The sequence below is a fragment of the Stylophora pistillata genome, chromosome 2, assembly GCF_964205215.1.
Source record: "Stylophora pistillata chromosome 2, jaStyPist1.2, whole genome shotgun sequence".
Lineage (NCBI taxonomy): Eukaryota > Metazoa > Cnidaria > Anthozoa > Scleractinia > Pocilloporidae > Stylophora > Stylophora pistillata.
In genome coordinates this window covers 12,719,798-12,744,016 of record NC_142520.1, presented here as the reverse complement: position 1 = coordinate 12,744,016, position 24,219 = coordinate 12,719,798, and the positions used below count along the sequence as shown (strand labels likewise).

Sequence of the window (24,219 nt, the reverse complement as noted above, 5' to 3'; positions counted from 1 at the left end):
CCACTCTATTACCAATTTCTGACTTTTAATCGATGTTTGCCTTTATTAATTTTTTGCTGCCTTTTGGTTTATCTTTTCAACAGATGAGCAACTTTTCACCTTCTGGCCATTTCTTTTAAGAACGAGTCGCGTTGTTAGACTTTTGTTCTATCAGTCCTCCTAATTTTTTGCTGCCTTTTGGTTTATCTTGTCAACAGATGAGCAACTTTTCACCTTCTGGCCATTTCTTTTAAGAACGAGTAGCGTTGTTAGACTTTTGTTCTATCAGTCCTCTAACTAGTCCTCAGTTCTCTTAGAGAGACGATTATCGTTGTGAATAGGCATCTGTCTGGTGGACAAGGTGTCTTCCATCTTAAATAATACCCAAAGAACACTCTTAATCAGAATACAGTGTCGCCACAATCAAAAACACACAGACAAAACCACTCAAGGAAATTTAAAGTGGATATCGCTTTTTCAAAATCTACCGAAATTAGTTCTGCGAAGCAACATGTATGATTGACAAAAGTAGATATGTACAAGTCACCCTCTGAATCTTTATAGGCTTTCTTGTAATCACTCAATAACAAAGCCGTTGTTTGGCATTGTTGTTTAGTTGCGTAAAACATATTTTATTTCTTAGGTCCTAGTCAAAATAATTCAGTATCATTTTATTTCCTTTAACAACTCTTCTGTTCTCACTGTTACATCCAGGAAACCCAGGGACACCTGGATAACCGGGAGCTAAAGGTGAACCGGGCGAGTCTCTATCTGCCCCTAAAGTGACTGTATCACCTACTTCAAACACTGTTACTGAGAACCAAACCGGCACGTTTTATTGCTCGGCCGATGGCAATCCAGCGCCTACTGTCACCTGGAGTAAAACTGGTAGTACAGAACTCATTGCAGGCCGACATAATAAGTTGGAAATTAGAAATGCTACGTATAATGACTCGGGAAATTACGTTTGCACGGCTAAAAGCATATTAGGTAGGGTACGAAAGCAGGTGAAGCTCCTTGTGGAAGGTAAGCATATTCAGTGGACAGTAGGGTTTATTTCAGTCAGAAATTATGACCCTAATGAGTTTATCTTCGAATTTTTATACTAGTTGACGTAAATTATCGCGGAATGTTCGATAATTTCATTTCACTCTTTATTTACGATAATAACAATGTCGATAATAACACTAATGCTGATAATAACAATAATAAAATTGCAAATGACGATAAGAATGATAATGTTTATAATAATAATGATAGTGATGATAATGTTAATTATTATACAAACATTAAAGATAATAATAACATTAATGTCTATAGTCTACTATCGTTGCTGTAATTATGATTTTTTCTTTTGTCCTAGCATTTGATTTTACTAGCCTAAGTCTCCAAGATCTGTACTGTATATTTCAGATACAAGGAATATATGAAGTTCATATATTTTGAACTGCGGTATTATATACGTATAATGCACGATCCTCGCGGTAGATAGCGCTATTTATGCAATAGCGAAAATCAGACCTGAAAAAAAATCAGGCCTGTACGGGACTCAAACCACTGACCTCTGCGATACTAGTGCAGCGCTCTACCAATTGAGCTAACAAGCCAACTGGGAGCAGGCCGTTTTTTCAGGTCTGATTTTCGCTATTGCATAAATAGTGCTATCTACTGCGAGGATCGTGCATCATACGTATTGTATATTTCGATAGTTGCTAAGTGAACTTTTGCGAGAAAATCTATTGATTTGTTCCGTGTGTTTGTTTTTGGACATATTTATTCTTAAACCTTCCATATTTAATCATTTCTGATTAATTCGAGTTCATTCGAGTTCTCTCATTCTAGTTGGTCAAAAAATATAGAAAAATCACAATAGTTTAACTAAAAGATGTTTGCTTTGTTGCTTACCTTTAGTGTACATGTGCCTTTGTGTCATTGTTCATTACAAGTAAAATTGTACCTAAATATAAGTGTTAATAGTCTTCCTATAGAAATTGGTTCTCATGGTGATTTGCAGCTGAGTTTGTACTCGTAATTTCAATTTCCTTTCATACGATCAAACTTAACACTAATATTTCGTTGATAAGCAGAAATGTTTAATTGTTTCTCACTTTAATTTCCTGAGCAGCCCTACTCTAATTAGGATACAGTGGGTATATTTTCACTATCAGAGCTGTGAATTCTCACCTAAGATTCCTATTTTTAATACCTTAAAGTGCGCCTAAACCCAAAAAATCTTTTTTGCTTAACGAAGTAAGCTTACTTTTTTGAGTATTTCTGCGCAAAATTTTTTTTATTTGCTCAAATCTTCAATTTTCTGTGCCCAGTCAAAATACGGAAAATCGGCCGCCATCTTGCCCCACGACCGAGTTTAAAGAGGAATGGCTCTAGTGGGTAATGTGACGCGTCAAATCGCGAACCCGAAAGTCTGCATTTCACACATCTTCACTTGTTTGGGAAGGTTGTAGTCGATAATTGTCCGAAAATATGCCGACTAAGTGTGTTGTAGAAGGATGTAGCAACGTGCGAAATTTGCAAGAAGGTATCGCGCTTCATACATTCTTCATACAACACACCTAGTCGGCATATTTCGAACAATATCGACGACAATCTTCCCAAACAAGTGAAAATGTGTGAGATGCAGACTTTCGTGTTCTCGATTTGACGTCACATTACCCGCTAGAGCCATTCTTCTTTAAACTCGGTCGTGGGGCAAGATGGCGGCCGATTTTCCGTATTTTGACTGGGCATAGAAAATTAAAGATTTGAGCAAATTAAAAAATTTGTGCACAGAAATACTCCAAAAAATAGGCTTATTTCGTTAAGCGAAAAAAAAATTTTGGGTTTAGGTGCACTTTAAGGTTTATTATATCCCCTCTCCTACAATTTTAAAATTCTTCCGTCGTAGAAACAGATGGCATTTTGAGTAGGAATCGTTTTAATTCAAAGAGACTTTTTCCGCTCTTTTGTGTCCTTATTCAAAAATTGTATATTTAGAGAACAATAGAACTAGACGCTCGATAGCACTTATGCAAGAATGTTGGAAAGCATTTTTTGTTTACATCCAGCGATTACGAACTTGAGTATGCTTGACCTGGTAGTAATAAACTACTGTGGAACCAAAAAGCTGTCTTATCATTGAAGTCCGTTAAAGCTCGCTTGAAGCAGATCGCCGCGTCCAAGAAAATCGTGATGAGTTTTGTTCCTGCTGCTGAGTGGTCTCTGCTGAGCTAGTTTCCCCCACTGTTGTTGTGCCATCCGCGAGAGTTCAGTTATGAGCGAAAACCTATCATCATAAAACTTAGAATAACACATATTTTTGTCTTGTTTTGTTCTGTTTTCCTCAGTTCCTCCACGATTCACTAAAATTCCAAACAGAGTCATTACAGTCAAAAGAGGTGCAAAGGCATCTGTTTCTTGCCAAGCGTTTGGTTTCCCGTCACCGAATATAGTTTGGTCGAGAGGACTTGTCCCGTTACCTCAAGGTCGAACAAGTCTTAGCAATGGAACCCTAGAGATATTACACTTTGGTCCTAAAGATTCTGGTACGTACCAGTGTACCGTATCCAACAAGCTGGGATCTGTCAGTGCTTTGACAAGCTTAAATTACAAACAAACTGGTACGTCTGAAGACGATAACTTTTTTTTTCTTTTGTTAAACATAAAGGGGCGGTTATTTACACGGAGTTTAACCCATACCTGGTTTTTAAACAAGCAATGGACCTAACGTATTCTATATAAGAGGATGCTTTTCATTTGATAAATGCCCTTCCACTGCTAGCTTTCGGCCCTCTTAACACTGTTCACAAAAATTAATGCTTAGATGAAAGACTCAGCTGATAGTTTAAAGTGCAGATTGTTAAACAACGGCTGAACTCTGTTTAATTAACAGGGTCATCTTAAAAAGTTAAATGTCGGTTTGCACATTTCAACAACCTCTCTTTGATGCCTAGTAAAAATTGGAGTGCCTTGACATGTTTGGGAGATGATTGCACACTTTTTTCGCGACTTGCGAGAGATGGTGATCAAACTGCAGTGCTAATTCTCACAATAGCTGCAAGGCATTTATCTCATGTTTTTGAGGGAAAAATAAAATAGAATAAGAGTACTTGCAACTTTTCTTATTATTACCCAAGCAACGACACAACCATTATACTCTCTGAATAAAGGCTGAAAGTTTCTAAAGAAACGGTGGTGCTGCGTCGGTGGGGGTAACAAGGTAATTTGGTTATATCAACTAAGTTGAAATTGTAAATTGGCCACCGTCACGAATAAAAAAGCTGACGTTTCGAGCGTTAGCCCTTCGTCATTCGTTTGAGCCTGCGCACCGGCCCTAGAGGGAAGGGGAAGGGGGTGGAGAGTCGAGCGGAGCGAGGCTTGGGGAAGGGATAGGAGGGCGAGCGGAGCGAGGCTTGGGGAGAGGATAGGAAGGAAGGGCCTGCAAGCGACCCCGTGGATTCTTCGAAATATCCGATCTCTCATGGACGAAGTATTCTCATTGGTCGAGATCAAATAACTGTCACTTAGCCGTGAAAGTGATAAGTAACAGGCAAGTTGTGCTCGAACAACTTTGATGAGAATACGTTGAAAAACATCCTAGAAAAACGCGGAATTAACCTGAAAAACAACAGCGCCAAGCTTTGGAACAGCTCTAGGTCAAAAAGAAGGATCTTGTAGCTATTTTTCCGGCTGGGTTTGGAAAAATTTTAATTTTCCGAGCTCTAGTGTTGCTTGCACGCTTCGAGGCCAACGACGATAAACGGCCCGTTGTGTTGGTTATAACTCCACTTGCAGGCATCGTACAGGATCAAATACTGGAACTTGAATCTCTTGTTTTAACTGGTTGTAATCTAATCCGCGATAACATATTGGAATTCTTCTCTCTGACTTGCTTTAATAATATCAATAAAGCTTTTGAACCCAGTTCCTAACTTGATTCTTAAGTTATCTGCACAAAAGCGGCAAATTGACGGATACATACATACATTGGTTACATACATTGGCTAACTGACCACTCCCCATAGGGGCTTTTCAGTGCCAACACCCACCCATTCCACCCAGGGGAGGACATCCACCGCACAGTAATTTCTTACAGTTTATTCGTCTTTATCCAAAGACTAGAATATCTACACATTTCTTGATTATAGAAAGGTAGCAGGTTCTCCTCACTTATTTTAAGACCATGAGTATTGGTCCGACCGGGGCTCGAACCCTCGACCTCCCGCACAACACAATCCTGCGCTCTAACCAATTGAGCTAACCGGGAGGCGGTTAGCTCAATTGGAATATCTATATTAGGAATATCTATATTAGGCTTTCTACCCCTCATAGGTTTTTCTTTGAAATTTTCCTTGTTGTCTGACATTTTCATCCACGTGTAGCAAAGTTTTGACAGCTTGCATGAGTCAGTGCTCTGCTATTTTTAGTATTTTCCATGCTTCACTGGCGTACGTCTTAAAATGGCGCTTCGTGATTGGATAGTTTTGACAGTTATTGATTGATATTCGAAACACGATACGCATAGTTAATCGGTGGGAGTTTCGAAGAATCCACGGGGTGGCTGGCAGGGCCTTCCTTTCCTCTCCCCAACCCTCTCTCCGCTCTGCTCCCCACCCCCTTCCCCCCTCCCGCTAGGGCCACCACGCAGGCTACATTCGTTACGGTGGCCAATTTACAATTTCATCGTAGTCGATATATCATTATACTCTCTGTTTGTGTCAACTAAACAGACTTTAAAGCTACATTTACAAACCTTGGTGCAAGCGGAAGATTTGGTCCAACATCTCTTGGAGGTCACTACACAGGTCAGGATCACGACGGACAGGTTGCACTGTCCGGTGGTATTCAACAGTGGACCGTGCCGCACACTGGTGACTACAGAATAATAGCTATAGGAGCTGCAGGAGGGTACGATACAGCCACTAACAGTGCTCTGTACCGAGGAAGAGGAGCAAGAATGATTGGAATATTCAGTTTAAACCAGGGTGAGGTCATTCAGATACTAATCGGTCAAGAAGGAGGAATAAACAAGAATCAACGGTCTTCTGGCGGTGGTGGAGGCACATTTGTAGTGAGGGGAGCAAACAAATCTTTGATTATAGCCGGGGGTGGAGGAGGCATAGAGAGTGCAAGTTCAAGGCATTCAGGATGTGATGCTAGATCAGGTTCATCGGGAAATCCTGGTTACAAATCGTGGTCGGGGGGGAGCAATGGACATGGTGCACAAACGGCTGATTCTGGCAATTCTGGTAAGTGGTTTGTCTCGATATGTCATCTCCTGTTTCCAAAGCAAAAACTCCATTCGAAAATCAATTAATTATTGCCTGAGAAAAAAGCCTGAAAGTAAAACTCATTGAAGTCAAAATAAATGAGTTTATGTATGATTTTCCTTTTTAAAGCGCTAACCAATTAATGACGCTTGCCATATGAATTTCCCATGAGCACTGATTAAGTTGTTACAACATTAGGCTGAGATTGACCTATATTTAATGACTAAGTAGTTTATGTATTATCAATCTCTGCAAATCTTTGTCGCACGAATGTAACTTGTAATCTAGTCAGACATTGATGAAAAATTTCACTAATGTCTAAGTCTAATGTGCAGGTTGAGAATCGACTGCATACAACTACTTTTCTTATTGTTATCATCGTTAACAGGTGGCGGCGGAGGAGGTTTCTACTCCAGCGGGAGAAGCTCAAAGCAGTTTGGCGGTACCATGGGAACAGGTGGAGAGGGTGGAAAAGGATTTCTCCAGGGAGGGGTGGGAGGTAGAGCTAAGGTTAACAATGCTGTTGGTGGATTTGGTGGAGGTGCAGGAGCTTATGGAAATGGAGGAGGTGGGGGAGGAGGAGGAGGGTACTCTGGAGGAAGCAGTGGAGAGAATAAGTATGATTCTTGTGGAGGTGGTGGAGGATCTTACAATGCTGGTAAAAATCAACAAAACGAATGTTGCTATCGATCATCTGGCCATGGTCAGGTGATCATAACCTTACTGTGAAAAGAAAAAAAGAAAAAACAAACACTATCCATGGACCGTTAAGAAAAACCCTCAGCGTTGACTAATTAAACAGTTCAAACAGTAGAGTATGTAAATATTAGCTGGCAAGACCCAAAAGTATAGAACATATGATCATAGTGTGGTTTTGCATATAAAATAAATATCTTTTCAGGCATCGATAAACCCTTAACGACTGATTCCATGTTAAACAGCCCTTTCCTAAGACGGAGCCAAGGGGAAAATTACCTGTTTCTCGAGGGAACATTCGTAAAAGGATTAGTATAGATTTTTGATAGGAGACGTTTTCCTCTCTGGATGTCATGCGGCCCCTAAGTAACCCGTCAGAGCTTGGTTTAACTAGATAACATATTGTATTTCTTTTTTCTAAATTTTCAGCCAAATATTGAGATAACAATATTTTGTAAGAGTAAGCCATCAGAACGACCATTTGATTTTAGATAGCCATACTAGAGGGTTTTCATACAAGGCTTTTAAAAATATCATAAAGGCCAAGCGGCCTGTGTATTTCATTTAAAGTCAAATAAGAAGTCAAGTGGTTCTTTCCCGTCGATGTTTTCATTTAACGATATTTCATCTGAAGAGTGCAGTTTTCAAACTCTAGATGAGCTTGCCTGTGGTTCTAGTAGTATTCAGTTTGTTATTTTACTTAATTAAGCTGAAAGTATTTAGCTTGTGAATGATCAACTCTTGCATCGCCCTTTTTAATTTATTTCTTCTAGCAAGTCTACAATTCTTAAGGTCAGAGGACACAGGAACGTACCTGTTACATTTATCCAATTATATTTTTTCCCGAAATAGAGGAAAGAAAATAAGAAAGGAGTTGTGGAGTCTTTAAAAAAAAACGCTGCTAGTCAAGAAACAAACCAGTAAATTAGGGTTTATGCAGGTCTCAATTTCTCCTTGTTCTTCGTGTATGTGTTTGATTCGGGTTAGAATCGCATCCTCGAATAAAATCTCGCATTCTGATTGGTTAACGAAGCGAGGTATTTAGCGCGGAATTGCGAGTTAAAAACGAGGCTATGTGATATTGTTTCGCATCTACGTAAGCATAACAATTTTAAGTAATACTGTTTCCTTTATTTCTCATTTTTATTCAGCTATGGGATTCAAGGAAAATCCATTACTTCACTCCTGAATTCCGCATAAAACTGCACTTGAAAACCGATATCGGTTTTCGCGTGCAGTTTAATGCCGAATTCCCTTGTCTAGTAATGAATTTTCCTATAGTAATATGATCTTTCAACAGAATACACTAAAGTTTTGAACAGTCAGTTTGCTCACTTTAATCGGGCGTCCTGGGTCAAGTAAGACTAGCCCACCCTTTTTTTTTCGTTTAGTGTTGAAGGTGTTTCCTAATATTGGGCCAATCGGTCGGATTGAAAAAGAAAATTAAAAAAACCACGAGAAGTCTCTGAACAGGGAGCCAGAAGTTGGCAGAACTTAATACTTTTATTTTTTTTATATTTGGATTGACAAAATGCACAATATACGGTAAAAGTAATCCTGATTTTGTTCCTGTTCTTCTTTGTGCTGTTACTATGCTTATTTTCAAAATAAAAGAATCATTTAAAGGGGAATTGGTTTGATATTACTTTACCGTTACTTTTTCTTTTCTTTTTTTCTTGGAAAATGTCAAAAATTTTGGGTCGGTCGGCCAACACTAAACGGAGAATAAAAAGAGGATGGCCTAACTGATATCAATCTAATACATTCGGCTATTTAGCCGAATGCATTAAACTGCATTAAAAGCCTTATGGCTTGTTCACAGGCAGCGCCAGCTGAGAGCCATTCTTATCGGCTCAACCAAATTGATTATGGGCATCTAGCGGTCCAGGCGAGGCGTAGAGGGGGAAGGGTGGAAGGGAGAGGGGAAGGAGGACCAAGTGCGTCACTCGATTGTCTCGATACAAGATTATTGTGTGGCTTACACAAAGCGTGTAGCCACATTATGGCATGATCTGACTTATTTATTCATTTATTTATTAATTTATTTCTCCACGAGAGTCAAGCGCCTGTCACGTGGTCTAGTGTCGAACGTCGCACTAATCTGAGTCAGCCATCTTGGTTGCAAGCGTGTTCTCGAGTAATTTTTTTTTTGATGATCGTATCAAAAGTTAGTGCTCCTCCCACAAACCAACACACCCAGACCTGGCTTGTGTTATAACTGCAGCTTGTGCAAGAGCTTTTACGCTCTTTAGATACAGCATTTGACCGCTTGAATCCTCTATAAGGGTTGTACTACACTGAAAGAAGTCATAGCATTCTCGCAAGCCAACAACTATCGGTTTGATCTATTGGCGCGGGTTGCAACACTAAGTGTCGGAAAGTGTTTAAAAGTGTCTAAAGCCACCTGAAAGTACCATAAAGTGAAATTAAGTTGCATCGTAGTTGTATTCATGGAGGCATATTTCAGAATGACACAACTAAGTATGGGAATCGCGATTGAACAACATCGGTAAAGGATTGGTTCTCATGACAGTTTCGTAAAAAGAAAGAATATCTTATCATATTTTAAGGATCATTTTTGGAGTTTAATGCTTATGATGTTTTATTTAAATGTATTTTACTTGCTAGTATTAAAACAAGTTGTTGGACAACACAAAATGTGAAACGATGTGATGTTTGGTTTTCGCAAATGATTTTCTACAAAGCCTATTTTCCATTGCTTATAGGAGCCTAGTAGTTTAATGTTACAACTGAAATGTGATTAGTATTATATTTTCCAAGTAATGCCCAGAATTATTCAGACCTTAACATTTCATGACTTCCTGTAAGCACTGCAGTCTTCTATAAAGTTCTCTTCATAATGGCTCAGATAAGCAATGATATTCAAACTTGGTAGCAATACATGTGTATTAGGCCTTTATTTGGTAGACTGCAACTCTTTTTTCGGTTACTTGTTTGGTTTTGGTTATTTCATCACAATACTGATATACGTGAAAAACTACGCTCTTTATTGGCTGAAAACAGGTAGGTGCCTTTTTCATGTATCATTAATGCAAAACTAATAACTTAAGTACAAATGTAAACTACTGGTGGGCTGAGCATCAATAAATCCTACTAGAAACCAACTAGATTTACACGAAGTAGGTTGTGCCGATTGATAAACATAGTAACTGACCAAAATAAACAAAAGCTTGGATATTTTTTTATGTATGTTGATAAACACTAACAGAATTGCATTCCTGATTTCAGCTGAAGGACAAATTTTGATAGCATGTCAAGTTGACCATTTACATGATGATGTCAAGTTCACCTATTCATTTCATGTCTCCACATAGCTTGAATTTGGGAAACACACTGGCATCTCATAATAATTATAAGAAAACTTGGAATATTCCGGTGCTTTAAATCACATGATACTATCATGCACTTGCCTGTACATTGAACTCTGTTGTGTTTAAGTGATATCTCGGATTATTGTTCCTGAAATCTATTATGGTGACACTTTATCTCTATTGAACTTTCTGTTAAATAAAGCCTCTAGGTCAATTGTAAATCTTAGTGGGTTAACAATTATTAGCAATGTTAAAATAATGTTACTACAGAGTACTGCTCAACATGATTCATTAAAATATTGCTTGTGTTGTGATCCTTTTAGGTACCTACCTTTTTTCCACAAGTTCTTCCATTTACAACCCCATATCCACCTTACTCAACTAAATTCTTATGCGTTCTTTATCAGTTGAAAATAAAGTCCCACAAAACCCAAATATAATACTTATAGTAAATGATTTGCTCTAAACCAACTGAGAGTAGAACTTTGTGCTGAAATGGACAATAGAAACCTACACTCAGCATTGTGTCACTTTACACGTGTGTTTTGTCTAAAAATTAGTCGTACATTCAAACCAAATCAAGTTCCCAATGGCTTCTGCTGTAGATGACATCATTTCCCTAATGTTCCGGCCCTTCTGGAAAGTTTTGTGTTTGTTCCTCATGCACTGGTACGTAAAATGCTAAAAGATATTCATATGAAATGCTTCCTTAGATTTAATTTCATATCAAGAAAAATAAATGTGAAAATTGTGAGTTATGTAAAACTTAATTTTATCAATTTTATATTTTTTGTATATAGTTTTTCATCTTATTATTATTATAATTATTAGTTAAGCTTACGTAGTAGGTGTCCCCAATTAGCTTTTTACTTGTAAAAACTAGAACGATTGACACGTTAATAAAGTTATTCATTCATTCATTCATTTACTTGCCTTGGAAAAGACAACCAACCTACAAACTTCAGAACACAATTGCACTTCGTTACATAAACAAAATCATGGCTAAATCTATCAGGCCGCCATGGGAGATGATGCTGACGTTTTTTTTAGTTCCCAAAATCCTCAGGTTACACATGAATCCTTGGGGTGTTTATTGTCAAAATGAGACCTCAATTACAAAGTTTGGCCATTACCTAACCCTCGTCTTGAAAATGAACATTTCAAGACTATTGTATGCTAGTTACCTTGTTTTATCGATGAACAGGAACAATACTGGAAAATATCTGACTGTAATCAGATATTAGCTCTTCTAATAGAAACTCATTAAGACACCAGACACTAAAAAACAGTTCAATTTCGAAAGCCACGCACGTACGTATTACGGACCTATTTTAGTTATTAGTCGCAATCGGTAAAAAAGTGATCAAAAGCTCTAAAAACGGCTACAGAACAGAGCAATCAAGACATCAGTATCGATGCTTCATGACATCAAAGCGTGAACATGAAGGATGAAATAGTAGCCAGAATTCCTAAGCACCTAAAATAAAAAGCACAGTTTTGTTTTGTTTTTTTTTTTTTTTCATAGCAACAGGACAGGACGGAAACGCATGCCCTGTATCTCCCGTTGTCCCATACAAAACCTTACAAAAGTTTTCTAAGGCTTTGAATGGGACAAAAGGAGGTACTTACAGTGCACGGATTTTCCGTCTTGTCATGAACTGCTCCAGTGGAAATTCTTCTGCGTGATGTAACGAAAGCAGAAGTATATCTGAGATCACGTATGATGTAGATAAGCCTCAGCCAGAAAGGAAGTTATCAAATGGAGATGAAAGAAGTAATTTCCACTCTTGCTTAAGAAACATTCCTCAGCGATTCAGTTTACTCGTACATCAATTATTAATACTTTTGACATTGTGACAGCTCCAAAAAGAACATATCTGGCAAATAAGTTCACGTGACGGGACCTTTTCGGCTTCCAAGTTTTGACTGTTTACTCCGTTTAACACGCGAGATACTAATAACATGATAGTCTTAACAATCAAATGCCAAATGTGGGCATGACAAACAAAACGTGTAACTCAGTTAATACATTTTTGTCTAGTTGATACATAAAAATATGGAATTGTTTTTACCTCAACCTAGAATACAAGAGATTTATCCTAATCAAAATTCCCTCATGTCGAGGGCCTCGTCACGGGAAGGCTAAGAGATGTTCACAAACCTTAACTGCTCATAGAATCACCGGATTTTTTACTTTATTTGGGTACACTTAAAGAACATTTCGACGGCATTACAGCCCCGTCTACTACTGTCATTTGTATTTTGGTTCGACCGGATCTCTCAAATAACCTATACTTCAACCAAAACCGCTTTATACGTATCCGAAGCTTACCAGTGTTGAGTGAGCTTTTGAAACACTACTATAAATGTTCTCAGATCAGGTGAAAGGTCATAAGCTATAGCTAGGGTGGCTGTTGTTATTGATGTGTGCATATGAAACAGCCAAAATCGCTTCGGCAGACACGTTCAAAGGATAATATTTCTATCATGACATCATACGATAAGCAAAATTATCCCAATGAAGGGGGGATGGGGTCGCGTTTGTCTGATGCAAGATCATGACTTTTTAATCACAATCAATTTCAAGCGAAATAGTGATTCAAAATAGCTATAGAAACGGCCACAGAACATGGCAGTCGAGCCAGCAATATCGATGCTTCATGACCTCAAAGATTAAGTAGTAGGGAGAACTCTTGTGCTCCCCAAAATGATGAACACAGTTCTGTTTTATTTCATAGCATCAAACTGCTGCTGCAGAAATGTTTTGCGTGATTTAGCGTAAGCGAAGGTCAAGTAAATATGCTACAGCAGAATGGTTTCAGTGGAGATGGTAAAAATCCTTTTCAGTCTTGCTTGAAAACTTCTAGGGGCCCCAAAACCGCTTCAGTGAGCTGGTGCACAAGATCACCCTTTCAACGTTGTGTCTCCATTCGCCATGGACAACAGCGTACGAGAAAAAAACATGACCACCAGAGAGAAAGAACGCAGCGAAGTACTTCACAAGTCCTCTACGCTATCTGTGATAACAATTGTGTTGGTTTTTGCTATATTTGCGAGAATTGAGACTGTCGCTCGGGATTCAAGGACAATGGACTCGAAACTCTCGCTGCAAATTCAGCAAATCCGAGACGTTCTGAAAGAAAGCTCAACCTTTTCCCGCGGGAACGAAAACCTAGACATTTCAAATGTTAGGTGATCGAGAACTTGATCTGATTTTTCTTTTTTTTTTTTTTTTTTTTTTTCAGTTTTTATCCCGTCCGTTTTTCTTGTATATGTGTTCTTTTCTAAATAGTATACGGTTCTGTGTTTCTTGTCTGAATAATAAATAGTACAGCGATGAGATTTCGAGCTCGAGAATTCTGTTATGCATTTAATTCATGAGCGACTAATCTAACTTGTTTTGTTATCAATTATGTGTTCGTTCAAAACTTGACAGGCTTGTGTATTTATTTCATTCTATCTACAGCCACACAGTATTAGGCTAGTAACTTCCATCGCTATCTAACTAAATAAGTAACGAATAAGGAACCTAATAAGACTGCAGATATTGTGTTAGAACGGTACTAAGATTTATACCATATATTAATATCTCAGGTTGATAAGGGGGCATGATATTAACTATCACTGGTTTTCCCTATATCCAGGAGCATCTGGGCTCGATTACACACATCCTAAAAATGTATTTAGATCTTTGCAATTGTCTGATCCAGATTATATCGTCTGCTCCAAGAGGTTAATACTTAAAACCTAACCACTCTCAAAATACCATTAAAGAATATGTCAATCTAGAATGCAGCCAAAACATACTTGAAATATAGGTCAATAGTTCTAGTTTGTATATTTCAGCGATCCGACACAAGATTTCATGTCGTCCGTCGCAGCGTGGATACAGTCAACGGCAATAAATCTATCGCCTACCGTGAACTTGGAGAGGCTATCAAGAGGGCTCCCTGGACCAACAGGCGTTCGTGGACCTCCCGGAAAGAGAGGGCCTAAAGGAATAAAGGGAAAAAAAGGGAACGCGACAAGTTATGGGGCCTCCAGGAAAACCGGGAAAGCAAGGCATCAAGGGAGATATTGGCCATGAAGGGGTCAAAGGAGAGAAAGGTATATAATATGATGTAATTTCTGCGATTTACTTAATGCGAATCAATTCCGACATTAGTTCTGCAGAGTAAACTGGGACCCACCCCAAGCCATTGTTTGCTTTTTAATTATTGTTATCATTACTTTTTTGCACATTAAAAAAAAGGAAAGAAAAAGGAAAAAACTAAAACCTAAAAGCTGCTGTCTGTTTTTGTAGTCGTTGTTGTTGCTGTTGCTGTTATTGTACTGTATTACCTCTACTGTGTGTTTTTTCTTTAATTAATTATTTTGCTTCACGCAGTTTTGGCTGAAAAGAGAGGTTTTGAAATATTTCCATTCCTTCTGGAACTAAGTTAGGCAGTGCAAGAATTCCAAGACATCCAGGACCTAAAGGTGAACCAGGAAAGTCCATATCTGCACCAACAGTAACTGTATCTCCAGCTTTACTCAATGCCATTCGGAACCAGTCCGCTAAGTTTATTGCTCGGCAGATGGCAATCCAAAGCCCAAAGTTTCCTGGAGTAGAATAAATGGTGCAGGATTACCAAATTGGGACAGTCCAAATTATATGTTTTATATCAGCAAAGCCACCTTCAATGACTCAGGAAATTATGTTTGCACAGCTAAAAACATTTTGGGACAGGTTAAGAAAGATGTACGGCTATTTGTGGAAGGTGAGATGATCGCATTCCTTTATTCTTTATTCATCTAGCAAGCCTCTAAAATAATGTAAGACTATTGTTTTCAAGATAGAACATTGCAGCATTGCGTTCTTGTTCAATTCCTTGTTTTTATGCTTAAAGCAAAGAATTAAAGCCAAGCCTTAATAGAGAACGTCTTAAGGGCTAATTAAATCGTGCTTGTTGATTTAAGATGGCTGGAAACATAAAAAAACCAAACAAAACAGAAACAAAGCAACACCATTCAAACCAAAACAGTTCTACAATAAGCATTCTTCACTGATTTAGGTACTAAGTCTCAGACTTAGAAACATGATTCCTTTCCCAATCATTTTTATTATTTAGTGCCCCCGCATTTTACCAAGATCCCGGATCGATTTATGCGAATTAAAGAAAACACCGTAGCCTCTGTTTCCTGCCAAGCTTTTGGTTTTCCTACCCCGGCAATTCAATGGTCAAAGGCATTTTCTCCATTGCCACAAGGACGATCATCTGTGACAAACAGCACTCTTATGATCACCACTTTTACTCTTAAAGATGACGGTGATTATCAATGCAAAGCTACAAACAAGCTAGGATCTGTTAGTGTTTTGACGACCCTAAACTATTCTGGATACAATGATATATATGAAGCTCATATATTTTGAACTGCGGTATTAGATACATATGATGCACGATCCTCGCAGTAGATAGCGCTATTTAAGCAATAGCGAAAATCAGACCTGAAAAAAATCAGGCCTGTACGGGACTCGAACCACTGACCTCTGCGATACTAGTGCAGCGCTCTACCAATTGAGCTTACAAGCCAACTGGGAGCAACAGAATCAGGCCTGTACGGGATTCGAACCACTGACCTATTTTTTTTCTTTCTTTTTTTTTTTTTTTTTCAGGTCTGATTTTCGCTATTGCTTAAATAGCGTTCTCTACTGCGAGGATCGTGCATCATACGTATCTACAACCGCAGTTCAAAATATATGAACTTCCTATATTCACTGTATTTGATTTATCATCACGGGTTTATTACGAATCAACTTAACGGCCTGCTCCCAGTTGGCTTGTTAGCTCAATTGGTAGAGCGCTGCACTAGTATCGCAGAGGTCAGTGGTTCGAATCGCTTTGTAGATTATGGTATATTGGCTGATATACCATAATGGCTAAGTCAATAAAGGTCTTGAATTGCATTATCCAATGATCTAGTTTTTAATAATGTCTATTATTAAAAACTGGATCATTGGATAATGCAATTCAAGACTTTTTATTGGCTCAGCCATTATGGTATATCAGCCAATACACCATAATCTAATTTCTGTACATTGTTAAATCCGGTTTCTTCTCCCAAAATAAAGTCGAGAAGATTTGTCTAATAGCTTGGGGGCGTTTTTTTAATAAAACAATTATTCCACTCGCGTTTGTTGGATATGAGATGATTATGGCCAACTCGGCGCTACGCCCCTCGTTGGCTATCTATCATCTCATATCCAACACGCGCTCGTGGAATAATTGTTAATTATTAAAAACTAGATCATTGGATAATGCAATTCAAGACTTTTTATTGGCTTAGCCATTATGGTATATCAGCCAATATACCATAATCTACAAATATGGTAAGCGTACGTGTCAGCTTAAAATTAAAAGAGAGCTAAAAATTTATTGAAATTTAATAATTTAATTTAACGTTTTTAATAAAACAATTATAACGTCACGCCGGGCTGGCATGCGCTGTGAGGCGAAACCTGCCGCCCGCTGTTCTTTGAAATTGACCAGCGGAGATACAAATAAAAGTATAAAACGGTTTTCAAAATGGCGGTCAAATATGCTATTTTGAACGGCCCTGAGGCTCTGCGTCCACTGCGTAATGAAGTCGGTAATTTCTTTTTGTTTAAAGATGAAGTGAAAACAGCTCTCACTTCAATTTTTGAAAAACACTGTGTGGGCCAAAGCTCTTTGAAACGAGCTAAGACTCCTCGAAGGAGAAGTAAAGATGTGGCTAAAGATGCTCCATAGGCGCCTCAGTCCAAGAATGAAGGCCCAAAGCGCTTGGACCGTAGAGTTTTAAACGGGCGATGTCCTTGGAAATTTTTCCTTAATTTTACAGAGTGTAAAAAAGGCCCGTTCCGCTTATGGAGTTTCGTACAAAGAAAAACACACAGATGTCATCTACTATCACCGAGAGAACAGACTTATTCGAGATTTTGGCAAGGTATCCGAGCTAAGCAACGACTCGGTCCGAGAATTCCTAATGAAGAAGAGTAAAGGAATAAGTAAAGGAACTTTAAAAGTTTCCATAAGCTCTGAAACTCCTTTCACCATCACATTTACCAAGAGGACACAGCAAGTAGTGGTGAAAGCCCACTACAAATTCACCAATGGATTTGGCTACACCTTTTCGTAGGCATACAAGTCATGAAAACTAGACGGAATGGAGTATATTCCAGGCTGTTTGTAATTATAAGTTGTCCTAACATTATGCACTCAGCTGATTTGAAGTTTCTTACCTTGCCTTAATTGTACTCCACTCTGCGCAGTTACCAATAAATCCTATTAAAATACCATAGACTTGCATTATCAATATTGGAAACAATGTTGGAATGCCATTCAGTTTGATTTGTTTTGTTGGGTCAAAGTTTAATCGAAACCACATGACAGAAGGGTGATCAAAGTGTAATTTATTCAAACACTATCTTAAAGGTCCTATCTGCTACCAATACAATATATCATAATATAATCTCAAGTCAACAGTGATTTTGAGTCAGACTGTGTACAGATTTAGCATTAATTACAAAAGCTGTGGAGCAATCTTTCCATCCTTAACACTATGCTCTATAAATTTCATGATTGGGTCCCCACAAAAACAGCACTTAGCATCCTCAGGACATGCTTTTAACAGACCACAATAACAATAAGATGGATCACTGAATACCCTTTCTGGGATGTAGGCTACATTTTTGCATGCAGATTCTGGCTGCTGAAAACCATGCTGAGGCAGCCAAATCAGCATCACACATTCATGGCTAAATATTTCAACCCATCTGTTTTGATATGACTTGTATTTTCACTTAATTTTTTCAGAAACACATGCTTTGCTTCTCGCCCTTCCATTGTTACCATTCCCAACCCCTGCGCATACTTTTCAAGCATTTGACGACAATGAGTGGGGACAATGTGACCCAATGTCCATACAGTAGGATTTACAGAACTTGGTAAGAACAATGAATTTACTTTAAAATACTCATAGCAGGCAATAGAAAGCTGATCAATCTGGTCTAATGTTATCTCGAATCTATTAAAGAGAGAAACACAGGCTCTCAGCCTCACACCTAAGTAAGCTAAAGCAAGAACCGTTTGAAGTTCTTTCCTGGAGTCACTTTCACAGCTAAGCCACTTGATTAATCTCATGAAATTATGACAAAAACAATGGGAATCCTTTTCCAGTAAATCTATAATGCAAATCAGCTCCAGACCCTTGAGTTTCATTGAACCATTGTTTTGTCCTGTTTGCAAGGCGCCTGGTCTTTACTTCTGTTTATAAAGTTGTAATTACTTGTGCAAAAGGGCTATCAGGTGGGACCTCTGAAAACTTTTTACAATCAGCTGGCAGCTTAGATTTTCTTATAGCTTCTATCAAAACTGCTTTAAAAAAGTACTGCCAAGCATTGTTCTTCAGATGAAGGGGTTCCACATGAGCTTTATCAATATAAGAACCCAATAGAGGCAAAAATTCTTGTCTACTACTTTGTTTGGCGATGAAATCTGTGATTTTAGATCTCTTTGCAGAAATTTTTTCAAGTGCTAGTCTTTTTTTAAATGCTTCAACCTTGTTGACAACATTTACTCTTTGCTGGTATAATTCCATGGCTTCCACTTGTTTGACCTGTCAGTTGCAAATGTACCCTTCACATCCTTACAATCAGCTAATGAAATATTTGCAAAGGGTGAGAAATACTTAGTAGTAATAGTCAATTCACCTGCCAACATGGCAAGCATCTTCATGTCATTTGGCAATTCCTCCAGCTTAAACCTAAATTTAATGTCTTCAAATTCATACTCGGTCCTTTCTAACTCTGCAATTTGTGGTAATAATGACCTCACATATTTCTTTGTAACAGGAGAACTTTCGTCACAGTTGGTACCAAAAATTAGAAAGTTATCATAACTTCATGCCACCCTTCTTCCAACATTGAGGAACTGACCAATAAAGAACATGTGCTCTCATTCTTGCCAAATGGGCATTCATCACCACCAAGAGCAATTTGAAAAGTGCCTGTTGATTCTGTAAAGCCTTTCAAGCTTTCTTTTATATTCTTAGAGAGATAAAATTTGGCAAGCATTGGAAGGTATTGTCTCAAGTCTCTATTTGCACCATTCACTGGGTTTTCAGTTTCTAAGCCCTCTAGACAGTCTAGGTCAATTTCATGAACAGTTCCAATATCGATCTTTTTTAACTGTTCCACAAGGTTACTATAAGTGAGAAGCTTTGGTACCTTACAGCCTTTACAAATTGAAATGCTTGTTCTTTTCCCTGGTTTACTTTCATTTGATTTCATTGAAAGCACCAGTCTAACACTTTTGTACTTTCATTTGCCCATTGCACCACTTGCATGGGTGCAATGGGCAATGGGCATTGTCATCTGACTTTTCAAATTTTAAAACATTTTTCTTATATTCTTTAGAAACTACTCTATCAGTCAACTGCTTGTTCTCTGTCACATAACTTGTGAGAGTATTCAGTTTACATCTTTTCTGCAAAGTGTCAAACAATCCCTCAAAAGTGGCTGAAGAATGTTCATTTGTGCTTCCATGAATTCTGGCAGCAGCTTCAATGGTCTCATGCCTCCTTTTCCTTGCAATTCTTGGTCCCAATGTTGATAGTCCATCAGCAAGTGCAGTAGGGCTTCTTGTTCGTGCCTGAGATACCTGTCCCTCATGTGTCTAAAAATATCACTAACTGATTAGACACTGGGTAGTAGCACATTTATTAAAACAAGAAGTGGTTGAATGAGACCAAAATTGTATACATTATAGATCTGAACACAACAATTGTATCTCGCCATATCTTACATTTTGATATCTTGATGTTTATAGTTTAGAGACACCATCATTTATTACAGTCTTCTGACGGCACTGGCTGTCATTCTGGTACTGGCTCTGTGTTAAGTGGCCAGTCCACCAAAATTTAACTTGTAAAAATATTTTTTGTTCTCACAAAATTGAATATTTTTCCATTAATGTTTTTATCAAACTTGGCATAAAATTGTATCTATCCACTAATTAATGAAAATCTACAGTCAGAAGTTGTGCACAGCAGTTTTTTGCAGCACAATTACCAGTACTGGCAAAACAACCACAATGAGGAATCAAGAGTATACTCACAGTAATATTTTCTAACTCATTTGTTATGTCCTTGCATCGTTCCCTTACTGCGGCCAACTGAAAGAATCAATTAAACATGACATTTCTTATGCACTGATTGGTTAAATGTTAAAGTTCATATAAAGTTCAAACAGATAAAAAAAGCAGGGGGGTGTTAACAAATATTTGTGTAGTGATGTACAGGGGGGATGCATAAACCATTACCCAGTTTATAATTAAAATTATTATTATCATTATTATTATTATTTTTAATCTCCTACCTTGTCAAAATTGAAATACAAGCCTCCTTGTACTCGCACTTTCACCACTTGCCTAAAATACCTTGATACAAAAATCTCTAATATTTGAAATATAAAACATTCTCAAAGCACCACTACTAATTTACGTTAAAATGACAAATTAAATGTTTTCTCGCCTTTTCCTGGGCTCATTGGCTTTTTTGTACTCTGCCTGTAGCTTGCGATTTTCATTAACAGCTTTCTGTCTTGCAACCTTCCGATCTTTCATGAATTGAACCAATTAAGTTAAAGCGCGTGTTCTTTTTGGGCGGCATCCTAAATATTAACTCATTAAAAACTAAGAAAAGAATGCAAAATTAGGAAAACAAAAATTATTGAGTTCTAGTCAAGGCTTTGAAGTTTCTCTTCGTAACAAAATTTCTCAGATAAGAAGAAATATTTAAAAGACTATCCGGGCCAAAAATACCATACGAACGACAAGAAAACCTTACCTTCCCTTTTAGTATTTCCTCTGCTGTCTCTTTTTACGTGAACATTGATGAAAGTATTGCATGTTTGGTATCAAAATGACAGGCAAACTTGTTTACTTTCAGCAAATTTGAGTTTTGGCGCCTTCAGACTAACCCAAGGACCGCTCGGAGGCATTTTTCGACAGGCATTTAACTCAGTTCCAGTCTTCTCTAAGAAACACACGGTCACAGACGCCATATTTGTGGACAATCATATTTCCGCTTCATAGCGCGGGCCAGCCCGGCGTGACTGTGCAAAATATGGTGAAAATATGTTGAAATGCTCTTACGATTTAAGGGGCAAGTACGAAAACAACAAAATTTCCATAATTTGAGAAATGCAAGTCAAAAATGACCAATATAGTTAGATGCTACTTAGAGCCCCTTCACTTACATAAACTCACAAATTTACATTGATACACTGCTCACATCTATCCTAACTGTCTCTACTTGTTCCTTTTTATCTTTTGAGGCTCTCTGAGAGGAGCAATGTCATTAAAACCTCCTGCTTCATATGTCATTCCTTTTCTCCTGACTCGGAGTTCTTCTTCTTTCACTTTTGCTTGTTTCCTTGCAAGCCTCTATTTCTTGTGCTTTTCTTGCACTCTTGCCACAGCCTGTTTTACTCTTCCTGATTCTCTTCTTTCACTAGCTCTGTTGGTAGGCTGTCCCACAAAAAGCCCTGCTTCCCTCATAACATCGTGTTTCTTAGTTGCGCCGCAACTAAAATGAAGGGCAGCAGCATTTGCTGCCATTCCTATTCTCTTTGATCCATGCCACTTGTGCTTTGAACACTTTCCAACTAAGAGAATTGACAGATTCATTGGCATTGTGTGTAGTCAGGCAAACACCTTTGCAACGATGCTGGCTCACTTAATCTTTCATAAATCTTTAGCAATGGCTCTTCAAAGACAGCATCCAGATGATGAGGCTTGTCTTTGCAGGCTAAGCCACCACAATGATTAGTAATAAAACCCCTCTTTGACCAAGTGCAATCAAAGGTGACAGGGATATCAACAAGAGAACTGTTATCATTTCTTGAGGTTCCTCCATCTATTGCGACTTGTTTTGCTTCATTCTCATTGGCTCTAAGCTGCTCCTTGGTGACTTTGTCACGTGCAGCATGAAGAATTTCCTCATGGTTATACCAAGTGTCTATGGAAATGCTGAATGGCATGTTTAGGATTTCACATAGCTTAGCCACCCCTTCTATACCAATTCCCATCTCAAAAGCAGCATAAACTACTCGTCTATTTATATCTTTACCCTGGATGGTTCTCGGGGTCTCTTGATCACCATCATGCTCTCCTGTAGCCATAAATTCCTCCATGCCACACTAATGGCACTTAGCAAAGAAAGAGCTGCTGATACCAAATCTCTCAATGCTTCTCTCAATGAGCTTAACATTGCCTAAAATAAAATAATTATATGTAAGGTACTATAACATAGCCACAGACAAACATTATGTGCTCGCAAATAAAGAAAAATTAAAAATGTCATATAACACACCTGAAGGACATAGTCCACGCGAGTGAATCCTTCGAACAAACTTCAACAAACTGTCCATAGAAACAAGCTGATAGCCTTTTACTTTTTCCTCAAACTCATAACTCTCGGAATCAGATGATTCTTGTTCTTGGGCACCTAGTTTCCGCGAACAAGCTGGAGTTTTGGGCGGAGGAATTCTTTCACTTACAACATCCTCTTCGCCAACAAATGTCACAGCAACGGTCGCAGTCTGATCACGCGTTTATGCCTTCAAAACAGTTTGTTTTTGAACTCCCCTGAAGCCTTTTTTCTTCCTTTTCTTATCCTTCTGAATATTCGACTATTTTGAACCATATTTAGGCATTATAACAATGATATTTTGGGTGTATATGAAATATAAACAATGGCGACAGGCTCTGATCGGAAAATTTAGACCCAGGGACGTGGATCCAGGACTTCTGGATCCCACAGACTCAATTCAGCAGATTTTTTGTTTTTCCATTATAAATTTAGCTGAAATTCTGATTGGTTTCGCTTTCGTTGCCATGGTAACGGAAACGCAAAATAATAGAGACCTCTCTTTATGTGGATTTTTTTTGGATAAATGCGTTCTTTGTTGGTTAAAAGAATATCATATCCTAAAAATAGATAAACTTAAGTGACCTTTAGGGGTACAGGGGCATAAAAAAAATTTTACATTTCTTTTGGGAAGTTTTGGATTTTTTGATCAGATTACCCCCTCAAAGCCCTGCATACACTACAGAAAATAACCGAAGTCTACATGAGTGGCCGAGCATAAGAATCACAATTCAAGGAAAACATCGAGAGAAATAGAATTTATGAAAATTAGCATAGACATTTGTAAGCGCTGCGCCAGGTAATGAGATAATGCGGTAAAGGCATTTAGCACCTTGTTGTTGCGATAAATTATAAGTCGCGAAAAAGTTAATTGTTTTAGCTTTAAGTCAGCTGTGCAAGTTAAACAATAACAATCTATACCGCGAAACGTTTTAATCCTAAACTTCCTCTTTTTCTACTTTAAGGACACACTAATCTCATGAGACCTATAGTGGAAAACTTCCGGTAATGATAATAATGATAACAGCTTGCCCCTTGCTTCTTAGGAGAATCTCGCTTTATTAAAACATCAGGAATCGTTTCCTCCCCTTTGAAAAATCGTTTAAGTACCCAATAACCTAAGTACCTTATCCAAAATCTGTAACAAATGAGGTTGGGTGGGGGTGGGGGGTGTTTTTTGCATGTTCATCTTCATACAAGCTTCATCAAGACTAGTATTGGGCTAGGAGATAAGATTAATCCCACCGATCAAACACAATGAAATGGCTAGAGCTGTTTTGTCTCCCATTCTCCCCCCTCACCCCCGTCCTCCTCCGCCTCCCCCTTGCCTTTCCCCTCCCCAATTACTAAGAACGTGCTGGTTAGCATTCTTTAGAATTGTGTAATTCACCTTACTCACACGTAATGGATAATTCATGCTGTAACGATGATTGACATGTATCTTTTTGGGGGTATATACTTTCCAGCTGGAAAATACACTACTCATTCTGAGCACG

At 38.2% G+C, this 24,219-nt stretch overlaps 1 protein-coding gene and 3 pseudogenes across 2 annotated transcripts; 3 read left to right on the top strand and 1 right to left on the bottom strand.

The window, feature by feature from the left end:
- The first annotated feature begins 697 nt into the window (after positions 1-697).
- On the top strand, positions 698-8,572 carry LOC111346828 (uncharacterized). Its single transcript, XM_022954092.2, has 4 exons — positions 698-1,005; positions 3,324-3,596; positions 5,706-6,224; positions 6,634-8,572. Exons 3-4 carry the CDS (start codon positions 5,933-5,935, stop codon positions 6,972-6,974), a joined length of 633 nt encoding a protein of 210 aa, XP_022809827.2. The 5' UTR covers positions 698-1,005; positions 3,324-3,596; positions 5,706-5,932; the 3' UTR covers positions 6,975-8,572.
- A 4,337-nt stretch (positions 8,573-12,909) lies between these two features.
- LOC148737183 (uncharacterized) lies at positions 12,910-15,686 on the top strand (annotated as a pseudogene).
- A 1,085-nt stretch (positions 15,687-16,771) lies between these two features.
- Positions 16,772-17,593, top strand: LOC148737182 (uncharacterized; annotated as a pseudogene).
- An 86-nt stretch (positions 17,594-17,679) lies between these two features.
- On the bottom strand, positions 17,680-21,356 carry LOC111346827 (uncharacterized; annotated as a pseudogene). The gene is made up of 4 exons (XR_015996775.1): positions 21,236-21,356; positions 20,670-20,770; positions 20,410-20,466; positions 17,680-19,968 (listed from the first exon to the last, which is right to left on the bottom strand). The product of XR_015996775.1 is annotated as an uncharacterized LOC111346827 (transcript).
- Between the last annotated feature and the right edge of the window lie 2,863 nt (positions 21,357-24,219).

What these genes read in the sequence shown, in the direction of transcription:
- LOC111346828 (XM_022954092.2), top strand. Translation starts at nt 5,933, where the DNA reads ATGATTGGAATATTCAGTTTAAACCAGGGTGAGGTCATTCAGATACTA. An exon ending in GGCTGATTCTGGCAATTCTG is followed by an intron (nt 6,225 to 6,633) that starts GTAAGTGGTTTG and finishes CATCGTTAACAG; the next exon opens with GTGGCGGCGGAGGAGGTTTC.